This window comes from Durio zibethinus, chromosome 12 (genome assembly GCF_047325235.1).
Source record: "Durio zibethinus cultivar Kanyao isolate XHJ-2024 chromosome 12, ASM4732523v1, whole genome shotgun sequence".
Classification (NCBI taxonomy): domain Eukaryota; kingdom Viridiplantae; phylum Streptophyta; class Magnoliopsida; order Malvales; family Malvaceae; genus Durio; species Durio zibethinus.
Window position 1 is genome coordinate 2,187,270 of NC_143173.1, and position 19,977 is coordinate 2,207,246.

Sequence of the window (19,977 nt, forward strand, 5' to 3'; positions counted from 1 at the left end):
TGGAGTGTAAGTTGGTGTTCAATTCTTGCAACTTCATAAAACTCATTAAATCTGTCAGATGTGTATTCAGTACCATTGTCTGACCTTATGATCTTGATTTTGTAGCCACTTTGATTCTCAATCCAAGCCTTGAACTTTCAAAATACATTTGCAACTTCAGACTTTTGTTTCATGAAGTAAATCCAACGCATTCAGTTGCCCTCCATGCTTTGTTAATTGCAAATGGCAACTTACTTTATTTTTCTAGCTGACAGACTTCACACACTTCAGCACTGACTTCAACAGTAGGCATGTTTAATACAAGATCATTTTTATACATGAAATTTAATGCATTGTAGTTGAAATGTCTCATCTTTTTATGCCATAAAGAAGATTCATCATGTGAAGTAGCATATGTAGAGGAGTTTGCTTCATGCCAATTCAAGGAAAAATATTTTTCTTTCATATAATAGTAAAAAGTTTATGGCCAGTGGGATCATGAATTATGCATGCTTTGTCTTTGAAAACTAAAGAGTAGTTATTTTCTAGCAACTGTCCTATACTTAATAGGTTTTGATCTATTTTAGGCACAAATAACACATCTGAAATGAGTTTGGTACCTGTTGGTGTCTCAACTGCCACTACTCCTTTTTCTTTGACTTCTATGAAATCACCATTACTTATTCTGATTTTAGAGGTACAGGTCTTGTCTAGTTCTTTGAACATGTTGATATCAGATGCCATATGGTGTGTGCAACCACTATTAATGGGCCTTGCACTTGAAGAGGTTCTGGTTCCATAGCAAGTTACAACAAAAACTTGCTCTTCTAGCTGTTGTTGATTGTCAGCAACTCTGGCTTGTTGATCTGGCTGCTGTTGTTTGTTGTTTTTAAATACCTTTTTCATGTGACCAAGCTATTTACAGTACCTACATTGTATGTCAGGTATGTACCAGTAATATTTCTCCAAGTGAGTGATCTTTTTGTAGTGAGAGCAAGGTAAAAATTTTCTTTTCTTTTCATTGTTTCTAGAACCTTTATTTTTTTGATCTCTTTGTTTTCTGCTTTTGCTTTCTATTTACATCTTGCTTTTCTCTTTGGCTATAAAAGCACCTTCTGTTAAATCCTCTTGTCTGATAGCCCTTCTTTGTTCTTGAGCTTGTAAAACATTGAACAATTCTGTTGGAGTTATCTTGGTTAGGTCCTTGGCGCCTTCAAGGGATGGAATTTTTTACTCAAACCTCTCTGGTAAGTTGACAAGAACCTTCTCCACAATTCTTTTGTCTGATAGCTCCTCACCAAGGAATCTAATCTTGTTTACTATATTTATGAGTCTGTCATTATACTCTTTTAAATTTTTAGACTCATTCATCTTTAAGACTTCAAACTCTCTTCTAAGATTCAACACTTGCATTTGTTTTGTCTTGTCACTGCCTTGAAACTCTTCCTTGAGCACATCCAAGCTTGTTTTGTAGTTTCACAAGTCATGATTCTAATGAATATGTAATCAGAAACTGAAGACTCAATACAGCTTTTAGCCTTGTATCTCTTTGATTTTTCTTCACTATAATTTTTCATTTGAGTTACTATTGGATTTGCAAGAAGTTGTGGTGGTTCCTTCTCATTTTCCACCACTTCCCACAAATCAAAAGCACTCAAATAAGTTTTCATTTTGACAGCCCATATCTGGTAGTTCTCAGCAAAAAAAATAGGAGGTGGAGGTAAGAAGTAATTGCTTGAGTCAATTTAAGGTTGACAAAAGCTGGCTGGTAAGTGTTTGATGGCTTTTCACTCAATTTTTGAAACTCACAGGTCCTCTAAGACCTTAAAGAATGCTCTGATACCAATTGAAGGATTTAAAGCAGAGGAAGAACAAAAAACAGAAGAAACTAATCTGTCATTTGAAGTAAATTGGCTCATCAGATCATGAGCTTCATTTCATTAATTTATAGGCTTCAAAAATACAAAAGTTTATTTAATTACTACAAAAGTTGTTTGCCTAATAGTATGGATCACCATGCACAGATCCATCATGTTACCTAAACTGATCAGATGGCAGAACCTGTTACAAAAGTGCCAGTAGAAATGCCATACCTAGTTGCTTCAACCACTAACACACTAATAGAAACTGTTTCTACTATTTTCTTCTTTAAATGGGTTTATTTATTTTCTTGATACATGATTGATTCTTGGAACTGTTGGTCTAGTGGATGCTATAGAATTCCAATTGTGCTAACAACGTTCTCAATACTCCACTATCTCATATTTCTCTTTTGGCTTTTTAAAATTAACAATTTTAAAATTAATTCATAAATTTCATTAACGGGTCAACATTATTTTCATCATCTAGTTATAATTCAGATTATATTGGCTAATCTATCACCATATTCATCACTTAGTTACTATATTTGCCTTTTCAAATCATCTTTCTCAAACTTCTTTTATCTTTCTTTCATTTCTTTTTTATCATTGTCATCCAGGTTTCTCTTTAAAGGATTGCAAGAATATTTTATGAATATTATCATTTATTCATTATCTTTTCAATTCATAACAAATATAATATAATCAAATATTTCCTCAATTTATTATGAGGATGCAAAACTAAGAGAAGTCGAGGTAAATTAAAGAAAAGGGTAATCAACAAGAACGACTCTGATAAAAAACAAATAGCAAAACCACCAGAATTTTAGCATTAAACCATAACAAATTACAGCATCAATTCAAGTACGATGAAAAATGGTCCCCTTAATTGTTAGCCCACCAGAATTTTCACTGAAGATTTTTCACCACATTCTTGTCCAATTGGAAGGCCTTGACAAGAACATCAGGATTAATGGGTGGGTTTGATCCAAACACAGCATTTGCTATTGTAATGACACCAGGGCTTTGGCTGCTCAAAGCAGCAAAAGCAACAGCATTGGTTTTCCCCACATTGAACTGGAAGTGAATGAGACCAACAAGGAAAACAAACACATCTCCAGGGTATAGGATTTTGGTGATGAGACGATTATCCGGGTTTGATGTAACAAAGCCAACGTAGAGTGTGCCCTCCATTAATCCTGATGTTCTTCAGTGAGAGGAAACCATTAGGTACGTAGTCAATTCGAGCCAATGAGTTGCCAAGAGTGTTGAGTCCTAATATTTGGGCCACATTGTGTTTCTAGGGATGTTAGAGCCCTGAAAAGAAGGAAGTCTTCTGCTTTGGCCAGCTTTGGGTTAACAAACACTGCATACATGAAGGGAAAACAATGTGTTATTTTCACTTGTAGATTGTTTCAGATAGTTTTGCAGCCTGAAAATTTTCTTTCTTGCAGAGTTGCTTTATTATTATTTTTTTAAGCGGCAAAGGATTTCTGGACTTGCCAATACATCATCTTCTTGAAATGGTCCAAGTCGGTTTCTCTATGTCCATTTTAACGAATTCATGGGAAAATTCTCCCAGGATCAAACCCATGCAACAAAGAAAGAAATACACTTTCTTTGCCACTTTAGCCAACCATCCGTTGGTAAAGAGTTGCTTTATTTTAGGCATATATTTGAAGCACAAGTTTAAGAATAACAGAGAAAAATAGAACATACCTATATCCCATGTCATTGATAGTTACACAGAAGTCCTGGAGAGGGCCAGGATCAGATGCATAGGCAAATGAGGAAGCCAGGGCCAAGAGAGAAAATTCTAGGAGGAAATGAGCACCTTTCATTGTGATAATGTAATTTCTAGCTTAAATTCTTCCAAGTTTGATTGCTTCGGGAGAGAATGAGAAATTTTTGCTGGAGATAGCATGCCCATTTATAGGTTTGGAGCCTTTGAACTAGTGTATGTTTTTTCATTTTTCAAATGAAAACATTCCAAGTCTGCAGCAATTTTTTTTTCTTCCTTCCAGATTTCTGATGAATTGTTACTTCCACTACAACCCATTTCTCTTCATCGAATTCCCACTTCCTATGCTCAATTACATAAGTAGTTTTGCCATTGAAGTAGTCATTTCCGTCATTAAATTATGTCTTTTATAGTACTTAAGACAACTTGAGCCATTCGTTTACTTTAGCACAAATCCAAGGTTTCTATGGCTGCGGGCACTCCATACAAATAAAATATGTTTGGCATTTGGCAGTGTTTAAACATAAGATGCTAGCAACTGGGCAGGTTCCGAGTGCCGCTTCTCATTCAAATATAAAATTTTGCATATTTTACAGTCGTTCTTTCGTTAGCTTGCTGGAATGGCTTTATAATCAAGTTGGAAATCATGGCCTTCATGTTTGACTTGATCAAGTTAACATTTTTCAGACATGCAATTAAGAGTATGAACATATACACAGCTAAACTTTAGTGTACAGGCTCTATTATCTTTCTGATTCTTGCTGCCAATAATAATGACAGTATTGGTGCTTGAAATTTGTTTGTGATTATAATCTGATCGTGGCTAACAAGTTTCTTAGTTAAAATGTTAAAGAGACTTTTGGGTTTATCTTTCATTTTCATTTTGTCGTAATTAATACATTTTTACACTTGAAATTGTCAGAATTTGAATTATATATCTGGAATTAAGAGTTCAATAATCTACTAACAAGTCATGCGGTTCACTGAAACCTTTAATATGTTTTTTTTTCTTCATTTTATTATTCTTGTTCACTTTTTTAATTATAAGAACCATTGCAAGGAATTGTTGCTGCAGGCCGGCTAATTGACCATTCCTTGAAATAAATTCATTAATTTCAGATGGATAGCATGCCTAATTAAGAAGTAGTCGTGCAAGAAAAGCCTTAGAACGAATCAACACTTGTGGTTTTGTATCTTTGGATAGATTATATTATCTTATTTGACACAGTTCAACGTGAACACTAAAAACACAACTTTTGTGAATTTATCCATGCCTGATTAGGAAGTGTTCAGAGATTGACTAATTAATTAGGCAAATAATAAATTCCTTTGAACAGATCACCAGATTCATGTAAATACAGATTCATGTATAAATAAAAATTCCAGGTTCTTCTCAGATTCCCATATGAACTATGTGATTGGGAGGTGAAGGCAATAGAGTAGTTAAATAAACAAAAAAAATAAACATTTGGTATGTACAAATTGACCAATTCCATTGCAAAATGTACTGATGTAAGCATGGGAAGATTGAATTCAAAGAAGCTGAAGGATGATTCGTCCATGTTTTTTTTAAACAGTAATCACTGCAGACTTGGTAATATTTTTCATCTGTTAATAATTTTTCAAAAAAAGGAAGAATTAAAGAATGAAATGAATAGACCTGTTCGGTGACTGCTATCTATAAATAGGCATGCCTTCAAGCCAGAAATTCTCACCCCTCACCAAGCAACAAAACTTACAAGAATTTATATCAAGACAGCCTCTTTACAACAATGAAGGGTTTTCATTTCCTTGTAGCATTTGCCCTGTTGGCTCTGGCTTCCACACTTGCCTCTGCCTCTGACCCAGGCCCTCTTCAGGACTTCTGTGTAGCAATTAATGATACCAGAACTGGTGGTATGTTCTTTAATTCTTCTTCTGTTTTCTTTGGAATGTATTCATGTCAACACCTAAACTGAAGACGTTTAGCACAAAAAATTATTTGAGAAACTTTGTCTCATTTTTTGTATGGGACGGTAGGTATCAAAGTAGTAATTTTTTATTAAACCCGTGCTAAGCTCGGTTGGTTTATGCATCTAACATAACTGAAGTTTGAATTTCAAAACTCACAACATATTTCCCTGTGGCTTCCCAGTACAAAAAAAGTTGCAATATATTTTTCTTTCCTTTTGTGCAGTTTTTGTTAATGGCAAGTTCTGCAAGGACCCAAAGCTTGCCAAACCAGAAGACTTCTTCATTTCGGGGCTCAACGTTCCAGGAAACACATCAAATCAACTAGGATCAAAAGTCACTCTAATCAATGTTGACAAAATACCAGGACTCAACACACTTGGCATATCTCTTGCCCGAGTAGACTATGCACCCTATGGCCTAAACCCACCTCACACTCACCCTCGTGCCACGGAAATCCTAACTGTTGTGGAGGGCATACTCTACGTTGGCTTCGTTACATCCAACCCGGATAACCGTTTCATCACCAAAGTCCTATACCCTGGAGATGTCTTCGTTTTCCCAGTAGGTCTCATTCACTTCCAGTTCAACATAGGGAACACCAATGCTGTTGCCTTTTCTGGTCTGAGCAGCCAAAACCCAGGGATTATCACCATTGGAAAAGCAGTCTTTGGCTCAGAACCTGCCATCAATCCTGATGTTCTCGTTAAGGCCTTCCAGCTGGACAAAAACATCGTTAACCAACTTCAGTCCCGGTTGTGGCCGTTAAACAACTAGAGGACTATTTCTACACCCATGAAATTTATGTAGTAAATTGTTATGGATATTGTTTGATTTGTTTCTTTCATTGAATTTATTATAATTCTTGGATTGGAATATAAAATAAAGAGGTTGCTCATGTAAACCTATCTGTATTTTAATTTGATCATAGAATAATATGGAGTATTGAAATTTTTTTGTATTTTGGACCCACCACTTCTTCACGTAGGAAAATGAAATCGTTTTTTTTATCCTTCTTGAGGTTATTAGAATTTGACACGGCATTCCCCCATTGGCTTGTCAGTTACAACAACCATCACACAATCAAGATTCAAGAATCATCCGTACACCTCAAAGTCACTATATAAACCCTTAACAGGTTCTCCTGCATTTCTAACAAGAAACACAACCTCTCGGATATAGATTGAAAAACTTGAAGCATCGAAAAGGCAGAATCAATGGGTGAAAATGAAATGAACCAAGAATAAGACTTCGAAGTTCCAAACCAAGAAGAAGATGATCTTCAACTCCAGGAATCTATAAACCACTCCCTTCTCCACCTTGACAGCTTCAAGAACAACCACCAAAACCGCCATCGGTGCACCCGCTGTGCCCCCAATGTCACCGCTTCCAATCCAATGAAACGTCCTTCTCCTGAACCAATCTCTGAACCCAAGTCCAAAAAGCCTTTACTTGACAACCACCACAAGTCTCTCTCTGGCTTTTCCAAGCTCCCTCTTTCACAGCTTCACCGCTCTGCTTCCGACCCTTATAGCCTTCCAAAAGCTAACCTTCCAGAGAATGCAAAGGCGTTGGAAGATACCCCATTGTCAAAAGAAAGTGCTTCTTGTTCTGCATTGCCCCCAAAGGCCCCTGCTTTAAGCAGTTCAAGATCTGATCCCATTATTTTATCTCCTGTTAACTCCTTCTCAAAGTCTTCAAGCTCCAACGAGATGGGGATGGAATTGATCAAGGAAGAGAGTCCCAGTGCCAAGGTTAGTTTTTCTTTCATTTGAAACTACTTATTCTGTTTTCTTTTTTAATGGGTTTATTTATTTTCTTCGTCCATGATTGATTCTTGGAACTGTTGGGTCTAGTGTAATTTTAACACTGCTTGAACTTACCCCCCAAAAAGAAAAGAATCTTAAGGAATTGTCATGTATGTTAATAGCAGAGATTGATGAGAATGAGGGAGCGGATGAAAGAGATGAGTCAATGGTGGGATGAGGCTATGCGAGAAGTTGAAGATGTGTGCACCACTGAGGCGATAAAGGTTTGCTTTCCTAATTTCTTAGGATCAAGCATACTAATTGCTGTTTGATTGCCAAGAAAATGGTACAAAGAAAAAGAACTTTTGATTCTTGTATATATTCTGAAACAAATTGAGATGTTTGGTTTTTATCAATTTAGGTTGCATTTGGTGAGTGGTGTTGACATGTCAAATTTGTTGCTACAGAATAATGGAGAGATGGACTGTGAAGAAGCAGTGAGAGTGGAGAAAATTGGGGAATGTTTGGACCTTCATTTCAAGTGCCCTTGTGGGAAAGACCCTTGTATCTTTCTGAAATGCATAACAATCGACTCCTTTAGTATAAGTAGTCGACTCCTTTTTAGTTAGTACATGGCAGTCGATTACTCTTATTTAAGCAATTGATTGATCTTATAGTAAACCTTGTTGTATTAATTTTTTAAGTTTAGAATCAATTATATTATTCATGAAACATTATTTTAAACTATTAAATAATTTAATATATTTTTTTATTACGTATTTACTTAATCATATTATTTTCGTAGTTTAAAAATATTTCCAACATTAAATTATGGTGCAAATTTGTAAAATTTAGTTACCTCACGTAATGTTACATGTATATGTTAATTTCCATTTCACTAAATTAATTTGCTTACCATAGAAACCTATTCATGCATTTAATTGAAGAAAAGTATTGACTTTTTCTTTTTTTATAAAGGATATTACAAATTGAGAATGAAAATAAAATTATAGGTGCCGAGATTTGAATATTAAATTTATTAGATATTATTTTTTAAAAATAATTATTATAAAGTATATATCTATAAACTTATAACTCAACAAAAATTTAAGAAGTCATTATCAATCTTTTTTATTTAATTGCGATTAGTTATCAAATTGAATCTGTTACATTTTAAAGAAAAATCTTAAGCTTGATTTGAGTATCTTTAAAAGGTAAATTTTAATTCATGAAATCAGATTTAAGTTCGGAAGTACAATCACATATAAGAAAGGTTTTCATTAATGGCAAGTTCTGCAAGGACCCAAAACTTGCCAACCCAGAAGAGTTCTTCTTTTCGGGGCTTAACATTCCAGGGAACACATCAAATCAACTAGGATCAAAAGTCACTCTAATCAATGCGGACAAAATACCAGGACTTAACACACTTGGCATATCTCTTGTCCGAGTAGACTATGCACCCCATGGCCTAAACCCACCTCACACTCACCCTCGTGCCACGGAAATCCTAACTGTTGTGGAGGGCACACTCTACGTTGGCTTCGTTACATCCAACCCGGATAACCGTTTCATCACCAAAGTCCTATACCCTGGAGATGTCTCCGTTTTTCCAATCGGTCTCATTCACTTCCAGTTCAACATAGGGAACACCAATGCTGTTGCATTTTCTAGTCTTAGCAGCCAAAACCCAGGGATTATCACCATTGGAAAAGCAGTCTTTGGCTCAAAACCTGCCATCAATCCTGATGTTCTTGTTAAGGCCTTCCAGCTGGATAAGAATATCGTTAACCAACTTCAGTCCCTGTTCTTGCCGTTAAACAACTAGAGGACTATATCTATACCCATGAAATTTATGTAGTGAATTGTTGTGGATAATGTTTGATTTGTTTACATCATTGAAAGAGGTTGCTTATGTAAACTATTTTAATTTGATCATATAATAATCTGGAGTAGAGAAATTTTTTTTGTGTTTTGGACCCACCCCTACTTCACCTAGGAAAATGAAATTGTTTTTTTTTTTTTTTCCTTCTTGGGGTTATGGGAATTTGACATTGCATTCCCTCATTGGCTTGTCAGTTACAAAAACTGTCACACAATCAAGATTCAAGAATAATCCGTACACCCCTAAAATGCTCTATATAAACCCTCATCAGGTTCTCCTGCATGTCACACACGAAACACGATCTCTCCAATATAGGTTGAAAAACTTAAAGCATCGACAAAGACAAAGGCAGAATCAATGGGTGAAAATGAAAGGAACTAAGAATCAGACTTCGAAGTTCCAAACCAAGAAGAAGATGATCTTCTAACTCCAGGAATCCATAAACCTATCCCTTCTCCACCTTGACAGCTTAAAGAACACCCACCAAAATCGCCATCGGTGCACCACCTGTGCCCGCATTGTCACCGCTTCCAACCCAATGAAACGTCCTTCTCCTGAACCAATCTCCGAACCCAAGTCCAAAAAGCCTTCACTTGACAACCACAACAACTCTCTCGCTGGCTTCGCCAAGCTCCCTCTTCCACAGCTTCACCGCTCTGCTTCTGAACCTTATAGCCCACCAAAAGCTAATCTTTCAGAGAATGCAAAGGCCTTGGAATATAACCCATTGTGAAAAGGAAGTGCTTCTTGTTCTGCATTGCCGCCAAAGGCCCCTGCTTTAAGCAGTTCAAGATCTGATCCCATTTTATCTCCTGTTTAAGTCCTTCTCAAGGTCTTCAAGCTCCAATGGGATGGGATGGAATAGATCAAGGAAGAGAGTTCCATGCCAAGGTTGGTTTTTCCTTTCATTTGAAACTGTTTCTACTGTTTTCTTCTTTAAATGGGTTTATTTATTTACTTGATATATGATTGATTCTTGGAACTGTTGGGTCTAGCGGATGCTGTAGAATTCTAATTGTGCTAACAAGATTCTCAATACTCCACTATCTATCTCGTATTTCTCTTTTGGCTTTTTAAAATTAATAATTTTAAAATTAATTCACAAATTTCATTAACGGGTCCACGTTATTTTCATCATCTAGTTATAATTCAGATTATATTGGCTAATTTATCATTATATTCATCACTTAGTTACTATATTTGCCTTTTCAAATCATCTTTCTCAAACTTCTTTTATCTTTCTTTCATTTTTTTTTTTATCGTTGTCATCCCAAGTTTCTCTTCAAAGGATTGCAAGAATATTTTATGAATATTATCATTCATTCATTATCTTTTCAATTCATAACAAATATAATATAATTAAATATTTTCTCAATTTATTCTGAGAATGTAAAACTAAGAGAAGTCAAGGTAAATTAAGGAAAAGGTAATCAACAAGAACGACTCTGATAAAAAACAAATAGCAAAGGAACAAATTTAAAGCATACCACTAAGATAAGTGCTTGTATGGTATAACCATGTCCAAATAATAAAAATTAGACAATATTTAATATTAATCAAAAATTTGTTTAAAAACTCATTCAATTGAATTCCTAAATAATTTTGAGCTCTTCAAATCTTGCCCTAATTTAGTATGGCCTTCTATCTAACTGTGTTTTTTGCTTTCAACTCAGATTTTTTCTACTCAATTCGTTCTTTTAGGTTTTTAATTTAAGTCTTATTTTTTTCTCATTTTTCATTTTTCTTTTTTCCTTTTCTCACATATTTTATCATTTTTTTTCATTTCATCTATTATTAACATATCTCACACATTTCGAATCAATCTTTAAACACAAGAATAAATCATGATCTCATTACTCTATCTCAGGCATGTCTTAGTTCTATATATGATCTTTCAATTCAAGCATTTACATTATATCAAAATAGACCTTTCAGGCACATGATGTAGGCTACAGTGAAGAGTCATGAAGAAATGGATAGAATAGGCCCAAACATGTATTTAAAAGGTTCAAATCAAATGAATATTTCTCATCATATAAAGCAACTTGACATTTTGCTCCATTATTCTTTTTTTTTTCTCACTTTTCATTTTTCACTATTTTTTTCTAAGAGAAATCCATTCGTAAATGATTCTTTTTATCCTGCCCCTTAGGTCATTTATGGCATTCGTTTTCTTTTGTAACTGGTTCATGTCTTCCCTTTTTTACTTTCCATCTTTGAGACTTTTTGTTTTTTTTTTTTTAAATAAGTATCTTTTTAAAATTTGCCCTTAGTGTGGAAGGTGTCATAACTTATAGATCCGTGAACTTATCACTAGACATAGATTTTAGGAGTCGTTACTAATCTTTTTTATTTATATACAATTGATTATCTAACTGAACATGTCCCAATTTTAAACGGAGTACTAAACTTAATTCGAGTATCTTTAAATGATAAATTCTAATATATGAAACCAGATTTTAGATTTGAGAGTGCATTTACACGTGAGAAAGATTATAGCACCCTCACAATATCCATTTAAAAAATGATATTAGTTTAATTCCAAAGTATCCAAGGCATAAAGTCTCTTTCTAATTTTATCAAATAATTTAATTATAAAAAATTGATCCTAAAATTAGTCTAATAATTTGATAGTAATTTAAGATAATTTTCTCATATCGAGAGTATTCATGGAAACTTATGTCCTACTTTGAAAAAGCTTCATCATCAGATTCATTTAATTTTTTTTGTTTGTAAAAAAAACTTTCATTTGTCAAAATGATTTGTTTTTAGAAATATCTTCTAATATGTTGGTAAGGTTTTCTATCAAAGATTATTCTCCAATATATTGGTAGGATTGAAAGTTTATTTATATGTGAAAACAATTTATTTTTATAAATATATTCTAATATGTTGATAAGATTTTTGTCGAAAATTGTCCTCTAATATGTTGGTAGGATTTTTAAAAAAATATTTTTTAAAAAAAATTCATTAAGTCTTCTAATAGTTTGGTAAGACTTAATTTAATATTTAAATACTCCAATAGTTTAGTAAGATTAAACAGCATTTTTTAAAATTTTTTTAATTAAAAAAATCAATTAAAATAAATAAAAATTATCATGCAAATAATATTATGCAATAATAATATATCATGCAATTATAATATAATTAAGCAATAATATAATATATAAATTATCATGCAATTAATATAAAATATCATGTAATTAATTAATAATTATGCAAAAATATAAAAAAAATCATAAATAATATTACCATTTTTTTCTTTTCTTCATTCCTTTTTCATTTAATTAATAATTAAAAAAAACATATAAAAAAATCAAGAAATGGAAATAAAATAAAAAACATAAAATCAAAAAATAAAAATAAAAAAATAGAAAAAAAAAACCTACGATCGAGTCAGGTCTAAAGACAGGTTGATGCATGGGTCACCGTGAGTTGGGATATGGATCATGCCCTTGACAAAATGATGTCGTTTGGCTTTCTTAAATAAATAAAAAATTTTCAATTTTTTTCAAAATCCTTTGGTTCTCTCTCTCTATAGAATTGTTTCCTCTAACTTCTCTCTAAAGATTCACCAAAAAATTCAACATCCCCTTAGTTTCCGGCCAAATATGTAGAATCCAACATTGAAAATTTTAACCGGTTGCCAGACAAACCATCCTTTCCCAAAAAATTGAATGACCTCAAAACCCGACCACCGTGAAACCCCTTTGGCCGTCATAAGCTTCACCAAAAGATTCAGGTATTTATCGAAAAGTTCGTATCCAACCCAGAAAACCCAGTTTTTCTTAAAAATTCAAATCAAATCCATAAATTCAAACAAAAAAAACTAGAAAAACTCCAACAAATTAAAAAAACAAAATTATCCCCAGAAGTTTAAATCAAATAAAAACAAAATACAGAGCCAAATCAAAACTTAGAATTACAAACAAACTTTAAAAAAAATCCAAAAAAAAATCCAGAAACAACTATAATCTAGAAATTTAAAATTTTTAAAAATTTACAAACAATTTCAACAAACTCAAACTAGAATCTCATGAAAAATCAAAACCCACAAAAATCTAGTTTGTCTTTTTTCCATGATTGTTCTGTCTATGGGTTTATCATCTTTTCACCAAGTTTGGATAACTTTAGAAAATTTTTTTCATCAACAAATGTCAAACAAAGTTAGATCTATTACATGATAAGTTGTAGAGTTTGAGTAAAAAAACTATGTCTATTAAAGAATATCTTGCCAAGATCAAATCTATTTCTGATAATTTAGCAGCCATAAATCATCCTATCTTTAATTTAAAATTGGTCACTCTTACTTTGAATGAACTATCAAATACCATTGAATATCAACTAGTTGTCTTTACTATTGAAACTAGAGAGAATTCCATTTTCTTTAATGATTTGAAAGCACAGCTATTAAAAGAATGCATGTATTATCATCATAACTTATGAATGCCATTATTAGTTCCCATGAGACAGCCATAGTAACTCACCCAAATAGTTGAAGTCAGTGCTTCAAAAATCCTCATCGTGATTTTAAGTACACTAGATAGATTATCAAAGGTATGATCATCATGATTCTCAATCTTTCTCTCACACAAATCACATGTTTCAACAAGACTTTCAATCAAATAACCAAGATAATAGGAACTTTTCACATTCTCATCACAATATCACACCATGGTTGGAGCTTTACAATATCTTACCTTTACTAGACCTGATAATATCTATGCTGTGCAGCAAGTCTATCAATTTATGAATGCGCCTTGTGATATTCACTTTCAGGCAGTGAAACGAATCTTGAGATATCTTAAAAGAACTATCAAATATGGTATTTGATTATTTCCTTGCACCACACCAAATTTGGTATTCTATGTTAATGCTATTGGCCTAGTTGTCCAAGCGCTAGATGTTCTACAATGGGTCACTATGTTTTCTTATATTCCAATCCTGTTTTTTAGTGTACTAAAAAATAAGTTTTTCTTGCTTAATCTAGTACCGAAGTAGACTATATGGCTCTTTCTATAGCTTCTCGAGATATACTTTGAATTTCTTATGTATTGAATGAGATTGGATTTCCTTTTGCATTACCTTATTTTGAATATTTTGACAATATGGGCAATCTTTCATGCTAGCACAAAACATATAAAGATCTCTTATCACTTTATTCGAGACTTTGTTTGCAAGCATTTTCTTCAAGTTAGTTTTGTTCGTTTTTAATCACAACTAGTTGATATATTTACCAAGGGACTTTTTTCCTCAATTTTTCATCCATTTAAAAACAAGCTCCCGTGGAGTTTTCCCTAATCGCTTGAAGGGGTGTATTAGAATATGTTGTCAATAGTTATACATTTAATTATGTATAAATATGCTTGTGTCATGGCCCTAGTGAAAAGCCATGAATCCCACATCGACTGTGTACTAGAGTTGGTCTTGGGATATTAGTGTTCATACCACTTTCAACTTATTAGACGTTTTTTATGGGACAAAACTGTGAGATCTAATGGGCTGAAGTGGAAAATATCTCATAAGTTAGTGTGGACCGTGTCATTTAGGTTGATCTAAGACGCAAAAGAGTCCATCCTCGTGTCCTAGAGTCTTGCGAGCTTGTAGCTTGAGTTTCGACTCGTGACACTTGTACTCTCTCATGATATAATATATATGCCATAACCCAAAATGAGATAAAGCAAAACATTTATTTTTTACAAATTCGTTTCGTATAGACTAGTGGGAATTGAGGGCAACACAAGCATTTCTTTTATCATATAGTAAATTCAATTACCTTCCAGAGAGTATATATATAATGTGCTTGTCAAGTGTACGTTCAAATGAGCAGTGTATGTGCATTCTTGACAGCAATAAACATGCTGGCATTTATAGGTTTGGAGCCTTTGAACTAGTGTATGTTTTTTCATTTTTCAAATGAAATCATTCCAAGTCTGCAGCAATTTTTTTTTCTTCCTTCCAGATTTCTGATGAATTTTTACTTCCACTACTACCCATTTCTCTTCATCGAATTCCCACTTCCTATGCTCAATTACATAAGTAGTTTTGCCATGGAAGTAGTCATTTCCGTTATTAAATTATGTCTTTTATAGTACTTAAGACAACTTGCGCCATTCGTTGACTTTAGCACAAATCCAAGGTTTCTATGGCTGCGGGCACTCCATACAAATAAAATATGTTTGGCATTTGGCAGTGTTTAAACATAAGATGCTAGCAACTGGGCAGGTTCCGAGTGCCGCTTCTCATTCAAATATAAAATTTTGCATATTTTACAGTCGTTCTTTCGTTAGCTTGCTGGAATGGCTTTATAATCAAGTTGGAAATCATGGCCTTCATGTTTGACTTGATCAAGTTAACATTTTTCAGACATGCAATTAAGAGTATGAACATATACACAGCTAAACTTTAGTGTACAGGCTCTATTATCTTTCTGATTCTTGCTGCCAATAATAATGACAGTATTGGTGCTTGAAATTTGTTTGTGATTATAATCTGATCGTGGCTAACAAGTTTCTTAGTTAAAATGTTAAAGAGACTTTTGGGTTTATCTTTCATTTTCATTTTGTCGTAATTAATACATTTTTACACTTGAAATTGTCAGAATTTGAATTATATATCTGGAATTAAGAGTTCAATAATCTACTAACAGGTCATGCGGTTCACTGAAACCTTTAATATGTTTTTTTTCTTCATTTTATTATTCTTGTTCACTTTTTTAATTATAAGAACCATTGCAAGGAATTGTTGCTGCAGGCCGGCTAATTGACCATTCCTTGAAATAAATTCATTAATTTCAGATGGATAGCATGCCTAATTAAGAAGTAGTCGTGCAAGAAAAGCCTTAGAACGAATCAACACTTGTGGTTTTGTATCTTTGGATAGATTATATTATCTTATTTGACACAGTTCAACGTGAACACTCAAAACACAACTTTTGTGAATTTATCCATGCCTGATTAGGAAGTGTTCAGAGATTGACTAATTAATTAGGCAAATAATAAATTCCTTTGAACAGATCACCAGATTCATGTAAATACAGATTCATGTATAAATAAAAATTCCAGGTTCTTCTCAGATTCCCATATGAACTATGTGATTGGGAGGTGAAGGCCAATAGAGTAGTTAAATAAACAAAAAAAAGAAACATTTGGTATGAACAAATTGACCAATTCCATTGCAAAATGTACTGATGTAAGCATGGGAAGATTGAATTCAAAGAAGCTGAAGGATGATTCGTCCATGTTTTTTTTAAACAGTAATCACTGCAGACTTGGTAATATCTTTCATCTGTTAATAATTTTTCAAAAAAAGGAAGAATTAAAGAATGAAATGAATAGACCTGTTCGGTGACTGCTATCTATAAATAGGCATGCTTTCGAGCCAGAAATTCTCACCCTTCACCAAGCAACAAAACTTACAAGAATTTATATCAAGACAGCCTCTTTACAACAATGAAGGGTTTTCATTTCCTTGTAGCATTTGCCCTGTTGGCTCTGGCTTCCACACTTGCCTCTGCCTCTGACCCAGGCCCTCTTCAGGACTTCTGTGTAGCAATTAATGATACCAGAACTGGTGGTATGTTCTTTAATTCTTCTTCTGTTTTCTTTGGAATGTATTCATGTCAACACCTAAACCGAAGACGTTTAGCACAAAAAATTATTTGAGAAACGTTGTCTCATTTTTTGTATGGGATGGTAGGTATCAAAGTAGTAATTTTTTATTAAACCCGTGCTAAGCTCGGTTGGTTTATGCATCTAACATAACTGAAGTTTGAATTTCAAAACTCACAACATATTTCCCTGTGGCTTCCCAGTACAAAAAAAGTTGCAATATTTTTCTTTCCTTTTGTGCAGTTTTTGTTAATGGCAAGTTTTGCAAGGACCCAAAGCTTGCCAAACCAGAAGACTTCTTCATTTCGGGGCTCAACGTTCCAGGAAACACATCAAATCAACTAGGATCAAAAGTCACTCTAATCAATGTTGACAAAATACCAGGACTCAACACACTTGGCATATCTCTTGCCCGAGTAGACTATGCACCCTATGGCCTAAACCCACCTCACACTCACCCTCGTGCCACGGAAATCCTAACTGTTGTGGAGGGCATACTCTACGTTGGCTTCGTTACATCCAACCCGGATAACCGTTTCATCACCAAAGTCCTATACCCTGGAGATGTCTTCGTTTTCCCAGTAGGTCTCATGCACTTCCAGTTCAACATAGGGAACACCAATGCTGTTGCCTTTTCTGGTCTGAGCAGCCAAAACCCAGGGATTATCACCATTGGAAAAGCAGTCTTTGGCTCAGAACCTGCCATCAATCCTGATGTTCTCGTTAAGGCCTTCCAGCTGGACAAAAACATCGTTAACCAACTTCAGTCCCGGTTGTGGCCGTTAAACAACTAGAGGACTATTTCTACACCCATGAAATTTATGTAGTAAATTGTTATGGATATTGTTTGATTTGTTTCTTTCATTGAATTTATTATAATTCTTGGATTGGAATATAAAATAAAGAGGTTGCTCATGTAAACCTATCTGTATTTTAATTTGATCATAGAATAATATGGAGTATTGAAATTTTTTTTGTATTTTGGACCCACCACTTCTTCACGTAGGAAAATGAAATCGCTTTTTTTATCCTTCTTGAGGTTATTGGAATTTGAGACGGCATTCCCCCATTGGCTTGTAAGTTACAACAACCATCACACAATCAAGATTCAAGAATCATCCGTACACCTCAAAGTCTCTATATAAACCCTTAACAGGTTCTCCTGCATTTCTAACAAGAAACACAACCTCTCGGATATAGATTGAAAAACTTGAAGCATCGAAAAGGCAGAATCAATGGGTGAAAATGAAATGAACCAAGAATCAGACTTCGAAGTTCCAAACCAAGAAGAAGATGATCTTCAACTCCAGGAATCTATAAACCACTCCCTTCTCCACCTTGACAGCTTCAAGAACAAGCACCAAAACCGCCATCGGTGCACCCCCTGTGCCCGCAATGTCACCGCTTCCAACCCAATGAAACGTCCTTCTCCTGAACCAATCTCTGAACCCAAGTCCAAAAAGCCTTTACTTGACAACCACCACAACTCTCTCTCAGGCTTTTCCAAGCTCCCTCTTCCACAGCTTCACCGCTCTGCTTCCGACCCTTATAGCCTTCCAAAAGCTAACCTTTCAGAGAATGTAAAGGCGTTGGAAGATACCCCATTGTCAAAGGAAGTGCTTCTTGTTCTGCATTGCCCCCAAAGGCCCCTGCTTTAAGCAGTTCAAGATCTGATCCCATTATTTTATCTCCTGTTAACTCCTTCTCAAAGTCTTCAAGCTCCAACGAGATGGGGATGGAATTGATCAAGGAAGAGAGTCCCAGTGCCAAGGTTGGTTTTTTCTTTCATTTGAAACTGCTTATTCTGTTTTCTTTTTTAATGGGTTTATTTTTTTTTCTTCATCCATGATTGATTCTTGGAACTGTTGGGTCTAGTGTAATTTTAACACTGCTTGAACTTACCCCCCAAAAAGAAAAGAATCTTAAGGATTTGTCATGTATGTTAATAGCAGAGATTGATGAGAATGAGGGAACGGATGAAAGAGAAGAGACAATGGTGGGATGAGGCTATGCGAGAAGTTGAAGATGTGTGCACCACTGAGGCAATAAAGGTTTGCCTTCCTAATTTCTTAGGATCAAGCATACTAATTGCTGTTTGATTGCCAAGAAAATGGTACAAAGAAAAAGAACTTTTGATTCTTGTATATATTCTGAAACAAATTGAGATGTTTGGTTTTTATCAATTTAGGTTGCATTTGGTGAGTGGTGTTGACATGTCAAATTTGTTGCTACAGAATAATGGAGAGATGGACTGTGAAGAAGCAGTGAGAGTGGAGAAAATTGGGGAATGTTTGGACCTTCATTTCAAGTGCCCTTGTGGGAAAGACCCTTGTATCTTTCTGAAATGCATAACAATCGACTCCTTTAGTATAAGTAGTCGACTCCTTTTTAGTTAGTACATGGCAGTCGATTACTCTTATTTAAGCAATTGATTGATCTTATAGTAAACCTTCTTGTATTGGTTTTTTAAGTTTAGAATTAATTATATTATTTATGAAACATTATTTTAAACTATTAAATAATTTAATATAATTTGTTATTACGTATTTACTTAATCATATTATTTTCGTAGTTTAAAAATATTTCCAACATTAAATTGCCATGCAAATTTGTAAAATTTAATTACCTCACGTAATGTTACATGTATATGTTAATTTCCGTTTCACTAAATTAATTTGCTTACCATAGAAACCTATTCATGCATTTAATTAAAGAAGAGTATTATGACTTTGTTTTTTTTTTACAAAGGATATTACAATTTGAGAATGAAAATAAAATTATAGGTGCCGAGATTTAAATGTTAAATTTGTTGGATATTATTTTTTAAAGATAATTATTATAAAGTATATATCTATGGATTTATAACTTAACAAAAATTTAAGAAGTCGTAATCAATCTTTTTTATTTAAGTGTGATTGGTTATCAAATTGAATCTGTTGCATTTTAAAGAACAGTCTTAAGCTTGACTTAAGTATTTTTAAAAGGTAAATTCTAGTTCACGAAATCATATTTAGGTTTGGAAGTACAATTACGTGTAAGGAATGTTATAACACTTTCATAACGCTTATTTAAAGAATAATATCAGTTTGATTTTGTGTTATCCAAACCTTAAAATGTGTTTATAATTTTTTCAAGTAAATTTAATATTGAAAATTGGTTTTAAAATTGCTCCAATTGTTTCGTGATAATTTAAAACAATTTTTTAATC

General features: G+C 33.8%; 3 protein-coding genes and 3 pseudogenes across 5 annotated transcripts; 5 read left to right on the top strand and 1 right to left on the bottom strand.

The window, feature by feature from the left end:
- Positions 1 to 441: 441 nt before the first annotated feature.
- On the bottom strand, positions 442 to 1,350 carry LOC149515547 (uncharacterized). The gene is made up of 3 exons (XM_089741713.1): positions 1,220 to 1,350; positions 1,061 to 1,136; positions 442 to 894 (listed from the first exon to the last, which is right to left on the bottom strand). The coding sequence occupies exons 1-3, from the start codon at positions 1,348 to 1,350 to the stop codon at positions 442 to 444; spliced, it is 660 nt and encodes a 219-aa protein (XP_089597839.1).
- Positions 1,351 to 5,287: 3,937 nt separating this feature from the next.
- LOC149515548 (germin-like protein subfamily 1 member 13) lies at positions 5,288 to 6,490 on the top strand. Its single transcript, XM_089768971.1, has 2 exons — positions 5,288 to 5,475; positions 5,756 to 6,490. Exons 1-2 carry the CDS (start codon positions 5,352 to 5,354, stop codon positions 6,304 to 6,306), a joined length of 675 nt encoding a protein of 224 aa, XP_089625097.1. The 5' UTR covers positions 5,288 to 5,351; the 3' UTR covers positions 6,307 to 6,490.
- A 256-nt stretch (positions 6,491 to 6,746) lies between these two features.
- LOC149515549 (uncharacterized) lies at positions 6,747 to 8,012 on the top strand (annotated as a pseudogene). Its single transcript, XR_016346808.1, has 3 exons — positions 6,747 to 7,283; positions 7,463 to 7,561; positions 7,745 to 8,012. The product of XR_016346808.1 is annotated as an uncharacterized LOC149515549 (transcript).
- Positions 8,013 to 8,505: 493 nt separating this feature from the next.
- Positions 8,506 to 9,102, top strand: LOC149515550 (germin-like protein subfamily 1 member 7 pseudogene; annotated as a pseudogene).
- Positions 9,103 to 16,559: 7,457 nt separating this feature from the next.
- Positions 16,560 to 17,746, top strand: LOC149515551 (germin-like protein subfamily 1 member 13). Its single transcript, XM_089768972.1, has 2 exons — positions 16,560 to 16,734; positions 17,013 to 17,746. The coding sequence occupies exons 1-2, from the start codon at positions 16,611 to 16,613 to the stop codon at positions 17,561 to 17,563; spliced, it is 675 nt and encodes a 224-aa protein (XP_089625098.1). The 5' UTR covers positions 16,560 to 16,610; the 3' UTR covers positions 17,564 to 17,746.
- Positions 17,747 to 17,867: 121 nt separating this feature from the next.
- On the top strand, positions 17,868 to 19,313 carry LOC149515552 (uncharacterized; annotated as a pseudogene). Its single transcript, XR_016346809.1, has 3 exons — positions 17,868 to 18,540; positions 18,722 to 18,820; positions 19,004 to 19,313. The product of XR_016346809.1 is annotated as an uncharacterized LOC149515552 (transcript).
- The last annotated feature ends 664 nt before the right edge of the window (positions 19,314 to 19,977 follow it).